General features: G+C 31.8%; 1 protein-coding gene across 7 annotated transcripts in view; it reads left to right on the forward strand.

Annotated features, from left to right (window-relative positions):
• Positions 1–9,109, forward strand: part of LOC124309136 (protein kinase C) — a 40,487-nt gene that overhangs the window by 8,079 nt on the left and 23,299 nt on the right. For 6 of the 7 annotated variants that reach the window (XM_046772430.1, XM_046772432.1, XM_046772433.1 and 3 more), the window contains one exon: positions 95–296. In XM_046772430.1, coding sequence (XP_046628386.1) covers positions 95–259 — 165 coding nt within the window. In that variant the 3' untranslated portion in view covers positions 260–296. Of the gene's footprint in view, positions 1–94; positions 5,203–9,109 lie in introns of those variants that run through there. The other variant, XM_046772431.1, reaches the window with a different exon arrangement.

Below are 9,109 nucleotides of genomic sequence, written 5' to 3' on the forward strand. Positions count from 1 at the left end.
GCTCTGCTTGCATTTTATTATTATTCACACATTTGTTGCTTATTTTTATTTTTTTTTGATTTTATTTATTTATTTATTTTTTTTTGCATTACAGAAAAACAAAAAGGATGCAATGAACTTTGATGCCGAGTTCACGAAAGAAGAGCCGGTCTTGACACCGGTGAATCCTGAAGATTTACGCTGCATAAATCAGGAAGAATTCAAGGGATTCTCATTCGTTAACACAGACTACAATCCCGCAAGACTTGCGGGCGAATAAACGCAGTTGATAAAAATCACTTGGATGTTACGATCAAGTAAGTTTTTTTTTTTTTTTTTTTTTCCCACCCTCTTCGTTGTTTTCAAGATATGTGTAATGTTTCATTGGTCGAACTGTACGAGAGGGTAACTGTTCGGTATGGGTTCAAATTAATTCAATCTAATTTCAATGAAAACGGAAGAAAAGTGTAAGCCGTGAATCGGAGTGAAAATTGGAATTTAAACAAGTAACAAAACGTATACCGCGATGGAACCTGGTGAGGTCTGATTTTTCATCTAATCTGTATACAATATAGCAAAAGAAAAGAAAAGAAAAACGAAAGGAAGGTCAGATGATTTACGAGAAAATAAGCATATCGCAAATGTTTATATGTGACAGAGATGAAAGTATAACGAACGGTCAGGCTGCTTGTAGCTTATCGTAGAAAAGAGAGAGAGAGAGAGAGAGAGAGAGAGGGAGAGAGAGAGAGAGAGGGAGAGATAGCTAAGGTACTTATAATGAGTTAAGCGGAGTATGGAATTTTTTCTTTTTTTTCACCGCGAAACTCATCGGTATACACGATTTATTTTTGGATAAACCAGATGATAGGAAAAATGGAAGAAGAAAAAGTAGGTGGAGGTTGTGTTTCAATGCAGTAACATAATATAATGATCGACGGACAGTAGTTTATTATTTATTACGTTGACGCATTTTTTTTTATCTCGTTCGTTTGATCTTAGCGCGTTGCTGCTGGTAACTAGCGCGCACAAAACAAAAACAAAAAAAATAAAAAATGAAAAAAAAAACCGTCAACTACAACAAATTTTGCACAAATATTACCTCAAGGAGAGCAACTTTTGGTAAAGTTTTATGCGAACATGATTGCAAGTGCACGAAACTTTAAGAATTATAGCCCATGCACAAAATTGTTGATAAAAAAAAAAAAAAAAAAAAAAAATTTGCGAGATCTGAGCTTTTTCAAACACGTTGTAAAAACGTTAGAAATTGTATTTTAAAAAAAAAAGGAAAAAAAAGAAAACAAAGAAACTAAGATTATAACTTCGGTTCGTTTAATTAGTCACAAATTTTATCGATTGTTGCTTTTTAATCGTTAAATTTATAGAAAGGTTATTTAAGCGATTAGCGATTTCTGTTTTCCATGATTAATGCATTTTGTGTTTATACATTTAAATTCCGCTTCGGGTAGAACCTGATGCTTTTTCCATCTCAGATTAGTTTTTTCAAGCCCGCGTGATAATATTATTGACAAATTTTATTAATGAGCAAATGGATAATAATTTATGATTTTATAAGTCAGGTTCAAAAACCCCTATTTCTATGATAATGCCATAGTTTGTTACAAAAATATAGTATCTATTTGGACACAGGTATATATATATATATATATAATTCAAACAAGAGGAAGAGAGAAATAAAATTGAATAATAATAATATTAACAACAACAACAACAACAACACTTATAAAATATTAAATATTAGTATGAAATTAAGGTTATATATTATATGCAGGCCACAGGTGGTCTGACCAGAGTATATTTAAATTATTTTAGCGTACGCCTACCGTAAACATATAGTGACCGTATGTAAAAGAATATTTCAAGAATTTAACAAAAATGATAAAAAGATAAATCATACACATATAACGTTTAATTAAGATACGATGCAGGCGCAAGCAGAGGAGGAAAAGAAAAATCAAGTTTTAGTATAAAGTTAAGATTTAAAAAAAAAAAACATAAATAAAAAAAAATTAAAAAAAAACCAAAAAAATATATATATATACACATAGTCATTGATGCACCTTCCAGGATATTCGTACATGTTGTCTCTAGTTAGGTACCTTTAAGACTTGAAAACAATTCTCGACTCGTTGTACGACGGTGGAGAATCTATAAAAATATAAAATATGCGTTAATAAATAAGTGAACAAATTAATTATAAAATAACTATCGTGCGAAGGTTCGCCGAACGGTTCTTTCGATCGCAATTCGCTCGTCTGCGTCGTTTGCCGAGTTTCCGCCGCATAACCACAAGAACACGTTACAAGTTGTGTCAAGAAAGATGTGTGAATTAGGAATAAAGTGTAATTGGCGTACTTAAACAAAACAAAAGAAAACAAAAAACGGGAAAAAAACACAAACAAACAAAAATAAAACTACAAAATATTGATAATATTATATTAACCATGGAGTGTAGAGATCTTATGGTATAAGATAGAGGATGAAAAAAAAAGAAAACCGCTAGTTTACCAATCAAGCATTACGTATCTATTTATTATAAAGTTATTGCAAATCGAAAAGCCGAACGAGAGTCTTTGTCGACGGACGGTTTTTTGAGATGCACACGTTTGCCGTGCAAGTTATAAAAATGGCGGATGACGGCGGAGCTGGTTGCAGTTTGCCAAAAACCATTTGGATGTTTACCTATAATAATAATAATGAGATAAACGACAAATTAACTAACAAAAATATTACAATGTTAATTATTAATATTTAAAAATAACGATGTACTGCATACGTATTTATATATCATATACGCCGATAAATCTATGTATATAATTTATAAATATAGAAAATGTGGCACTCTATTGATTAACCGTACATATATTTATACATACATACGTATACATAGACGTATGTATATGTATAAATATTGTAACATATATGTGCGATAAAATTATCAATTACGGTAGAGTTTTTCTTCTGGACCATTTTGTGACAAATCAGCCCCAAATCGTTACAAAATGGACCATAATAATAACAATAGTAATAATAATAACACAGTATAATATAAAATGTAAAATACGATAGGATGGGTTTGAGTAATTCGATGTTATCATTACGGACTAAGGATTAGCGTGTCACGCACACGATCGCTTGAATTACTTACATGATCATTAACGCACTAACTACGTGTATAATAATCGGTATAATCGTTGTACCGTTCAAGCACCATATACGTACCATACATAAACACATATACATATACACAAATATACAAATATACAAATATACAAATATACAAAGAAAAATAAATATATTGTATACGGAATTTAAATCTAATGCGGGGTATGCTTCGAGTCTGTGCGGGACTCGAATCATACAGCTTAATAGCGTTAGACTTGATAGTTGTATACGTATTATGTACAACAAGATATACGCGTTCTCTCGCCGTTGCGAGGAGAGGTGGGAGATAATTTGTACGCCAATCGCTCCGAGTCGCCGGACTTTCCAAAGCGATTCGTTCTATCCCTCGGCATATCTTGTACGGTGCAAGGTTTACAAAAAGCCAACTTGAGAAATGATAGAAGAGGGGCGAACGAAAACGGAAAATGATTTGAGGTGACGAGGGCGTAGGACTGGAGGACCGGTTTCACACGTTATTCGTAAACGTTGCGTAATCGATTGTTTGTCGCACGATGTTTTACCGTCGTAACGTCAGGTCATCAGCCTTGTCCTCGTCGATTTGCCAACCGATTCGAAACCAAGCCGAATATCGATTTACCCGAGTCGACGTCGAAAGACATCGAGGCTTTTCCTCGTTCTCTCGGTGACCTTTTTTTCGTGATCGGTTCTTAGTTTGTTTGCAAAAAAATTTCACCGTGCTAAAATTGGAAGACAATCGGGAGGGCGGTTATTATTCACGCGGTTCCGTTTAACGACTTTCGTCCAACCAATTTTCGAACAATCTCGCCATTCGTGACGAAGAATTAAACGGTCATAAAAATAACGTGAAAACGTCGAAGAGAAACGTCGACGTGCTTAGCAAGTTTCGAGCAAGACAGGCACTGCCGAGAATCGGAAACTAAAAACGACAGATTTAGATGCATTCTTGTATCTCTTGATAATAATCGTAACAGTAACAGTTATAGTAATGTTGATAATACTAACGCGAGCAACAATAATCATCGCTTACATTAAAAGTAGTAGTATCAATAAGTATCGGGTTGCAAATAAAGATTTAGAAAAAAAAAAAAAAAAACGTTTGCGCTATTACAAAAGGCAAGCGCGCGCCGCATTGACTGATGTCTAGTCAGAAGATTTAACAAAAGGAAGGGTGTCACGTTGAACTTGAATGTTCAGTCGGGAGATGCAAAAGATAGAGACAAAGAGAGAATATTAGAGTAACACCGGATGTTTATTCTAATGATAATTAGAACTGTAATAATAAGAAACTAATAATAATAATAATAATAACAAAAACAACAACAACAACAACAGCAGTAATAATAATGATATTGAAACAAAAAATAAAAATTGAAGAGGAATAAAATTAATTGAAGTTTAAAGAAAAAAAAAAAAAAAAATGGTTAGTCCGGCCTACGTTTAGTAACACAAGGTAGAGCGTTAAAAAGTAAGAAGGGATTAACAAAACTGTATTATACATATATAATGTATATACATATAGTATATGTATATACCATATACATGATATATCATTTAAAAAAAAGTTTGAAGAGAGAAAACAGAGAACGGAAGAAAGGTGGAAAAAACATAAAACAAACTTAGCATAGACACGAAAACTTCTTTGCATTGAGTGCGTAGTGATCGTTAAAATAAGATGCGTCAAGTTTTGTTTTTTTTTGCTATGAGCGTACGTGCGATAGATGAGTTTGCGGTCATAGCGAGCATTGCATATGTAGAATTGATGACGGTAAAAGAAAAAAAAAAAAAAAAAAAAACGGAAAAAAAAGTTTGAAAAAATGAAGCCAAAAAAATATCTATGTTTTAGGTATATTTAGTAAATGTTGAATCTGGAGCGTAAAGAAGATAAATATAATTCAAACATTTCGCCTTGGCTTTTTGCGATGCTTAACTTTGTCGAGAAATCAGAATCGAAGAAAGAAATGTGTGTATATACCATATGTTCGTGCGTACATGGTTGTGGAATAGAAAAAAAAAAAAAAAGAAAACAACAAATAAATAAATAAAGTTTAAAAAAAAAAAGTGACAAGGAAAGAAAACAGCGGTTTCAAAGGGCCAAGAGTTCGTTTGAGGAAAAGATGGTTGTTTGTTTTTTCTTTTTATTTTTCCTCGTTCTCGTATTCTTTGAACTTTCTTTCATTTATTAATATTAATTAATCAGAATTATGAAAAGCTTTAATAAATATATATGTCCATGTATGACGAAACAATTAATAATTTATAAGTCACGTGAACTATATATAGGGTATAATCACATGCAGTGCATTAATTATTGAGTGTTTTGCAACGATAGTCCTATATTTGTTGAAGAGAGAAAATTTAAATCACCTACTTATAGACAAACACATACTATGTATAATATTTATATAATGTGAATGTAGGTACGTAGTCAGCCGTAGGGCAAAAATGATTGTTGTGCGTTTTTTGTCGTGATGATGTTACATTATTACATGTGATTGGTTTACTTTTATTTCACTTTATTTATTTATCCTTTTATTATTTGACAATTTTTCGGAAGAGAAAGAAACGTTCTGAAAGAAAAAACACAGTAAGAAAAACGACGATCGTCGCTACATTTTTTCTCATCTATCTCTTCACATATTAAGACAAAAATAAGAGAGTCTGTTTGAGTTTTGATCAATCAGATCACGCGTTATTTTTTCTAGTTCAATCTATCGACTAATGTAATTTCTTTATTTTTTCTTCTACAAACGTACCTTGACACGTTGTTTATTCGGTATCTAGATTTCGTCTATATTTGCATTTTTTTTTTTTTACAACCATCATTTTATCACCGTCATTTTTTACCGTCTATTGTTACCGAATTGACAGGTTGTAAAATCTATTAACTCTATATCTTGTGTCCGGTAATAGTTAATTCACATTAGCTTGGATTAATCATTGTCTGCATTTGTGCCATTTTCTTTTCTTTGTTTTTTTTTTTTTTTTTTTTCGTTCACGTCGCGGTTTCCGATGATTTTTACAACTAGGCGAGTGGGAGTAAGAAACAGAAAAGAATAAAATAATAAATAAGCATAATAATAGAAATGAAAATAAATAAGTGGTGAAAACAAAACAAAAAAAATACGGACATTTCAAGAATCTAGCTCCTAATTGGAGATTTTTAACATTATATAATAATTATAATGATAATGTTATTAACTAATTAGGGTATTACTATTTAGACGGCTGTAAGTCCAATCCTACGTCACGCTGTCCCTGTTCGATGTGATTTTTTTCTATCGCCAATCAATAATATATGTACACGTGTCTGTGCATTATACATAATACATATATGTATTGTGTTGAACGTTACGAAGGTTAATAATTATATAATACATATATAATGTGTACACGTCCTTGGTTCGATTCCAAGACATTCCGGGCCACCGTTGTACTCTGCTGCCACTTGTTGGAACATTCGAAACAGATGCCATCGTTGGCCTTAAATGTGTCAGAATCAATCCAAGGGTCCGTATATACGTACTTGCGCATATGGAAAAGTAATTATAGAAGAGACAAACACGCGCGCGCAAACACAAGGAGAAGAAATTTGTACATATTGGAGAAAAAACAAAAAAAATTTACGTGCTTGTGCTGTAGGAAATAGAGAAAATCTATACTTGTTGAAGATATGAAAAAACTAAAGAAAAAAAAAAAAAAAAAATTAATATTCACCTCAAGTCAACGGTAAAACCAAGAGAAGAAAAAAAGTTAAAAAAAAACAAAAAAAAAACAAAAAAAAACATTGATGTTGAAAAGTAGAAGTGATATATTTAATACAAACAAAAAAAAAAAATAAGCAAGGAAGAAAGCCAAGAGCCAGAAGTACGGATGAAAAATATTGGAAAGTGAAAGGTACTTGGGAATAAAAACTGAATTTAAATAAGAAATGATGATAATATTGTTGCAATATAGAATCTAGGGAGAGAGAGAGAGAGAGAGAGGAGGGTTATTATTCTTTTTGAAATTCGCGTGTAAGCAAAGAATCTTAATAACAATGTTTGACGCCAAACCTCCTGCTTGTTTAAGTGTTTATTATATTACATTGACTTGCATGGAATAAATTGATGAATAGATGATGATTATTTTGAAAAATTACGTAGAGATTCGACAGCTTGTCATGTAAACGTACCGCCGTCTCACGTCTCGTTTCATCATCGCGTCAAGCTTTGTTGCCAGAGAAAAGGTGAACCGATGAGAAAGAAAAAAAAAATTCGGAAAAGAAATTTTGAAAAAAAAGTAATCTCGTTTTGTATTCTCCGTAGTGAAAGAGAAATGCCGAATCAACCACTGACATGCGATATGTCTCATTTGATTGAGTAGCCGTCCTGTAATTTCATGATTGTTTAAAAATTAGTAACGCGCTGTATGGCATATATATATATATATATATATATGTATATATATATGTATATATATAGGTACGTATAACGTGTGATAGAGAATATTGCGAAAGGCAAGAAAAACCAAAGGAATTTAGGCAGTCGAATGGAATTAATGAGAACATTGGTTACGGGCGTTAAAGAAAGTCAGCTGAAATATAATTGGAAACCGTACCGAGCGCGCGGATAAAATATGTCGAATGTTACGACAGTCAGGGAAGATTATAATTTTCACGACAAGAGCTAAAGTGATTTTTATCTTATATTTAAACACTCGATGCCGGTGCAATTTCTGTAAAGTGACTTATCAACGTTGTAGAACAGATTTTATTTTCTTACATACCTTATCATAGATAGAAAAGGTAAAGTAACAAGAAACAAAGAGTGGCGAAACTTTAATTACTATTATGCCCAGGTTGTGTTTTTTTTTTTTTTTTTTTTTTTGCGCGCGGAAAAAGGAATGAACACATAGAGGCGTATTTTCACGTCTATGTTGATTATACTTATCTTATTTACTTCGTGTTTACTCGATTTTTTTAAACAGTCATTACACCTGATCAATTATTCAATCAACAATTGTGGGGATATTGGCACAAAATGCAATTTTACCAAAGAATAAGTTTAATCGTAGTTGTTATTATTATAAATCTACATATATATATATATATGTTCATATTATATATATATATTTAGTTATCTTTTTTTTTCCTTTTGTTTACGCTCTTGTGCCTCGAATGTACATTTTTTTTTCCGAGTTAGATTTTCGATTTGTTTTATCGAAAGAAAGAGAGGAAAACGTACGTAATGTAGTACTAAACGTTATTAAGTTGCAAGAGAAGTTACAATTTAGTTAATAAGTTGGAGAAAAAAAGAGAAAGAAAGAAAAAATAATAAACTTGGCGCACAATCGTCTCAATATTAATCTCAAACTATTTGCGCTGTAAATCGGCTAAGCCGCTGTACGCTACAAAGTTTTTCTTTTGCTCCAGTCCGATAAGTATATTTTGATCTGCAGAACAATCCGTCGTAACTTTTTGCAGAGAGTCCTTGGCGATCTGTGCTTGGGAGTTTTGCCTAAAAGTGAGATAAATTTTATTTTCTTGAAATTTTGTAAAAACATCACCTCCGACGGTACTTCATGCTTATCAGCATTTCTCTACCTGTTCATATGCGATATCGGCAGAAATCCGATAAAAGTAAAATTGAAAAATATACCGTAAGATGATCGGCACTAGAATAAGCGAGACGTACGCATCTGGAACAAAGAGAACAGCGTTATTTGCATATAAGATGTATACGTTTGAAATCTACAAGTAATGTCAGCGGGTATTTGGGTATCGTATGATAATAATGCGTTATATTATACCGGTCAGATCGTTTATTATTTAAAAAAAAAAGAAACAAAAATTAAAAACTACAAAAAAAAAACTATAACTATCCACATAGAGTATATATATTATATATATATATATATATTATATATATGTGTGTGTGTGTGTGTATATATATATATATATATATATATATATATATATATATATATA

This window comes from Neodiprion virginianus, chromosome 7 (assembly GCF_021901495.1).
Source record: "Neodiprion virginianus isolate iyNeoVirg1 chromosome 7, iyNeoVirg1.1, whole genome shotgun sequence".
In the NCBI taxonomy this organism is placed as follows: domain Eukaryota; kingdom Metazoa; phylum Arthropoda; class Insecta; order Hymenoptera; family Diprionidae; genus Neodiprion; species Neodiprion virginianus.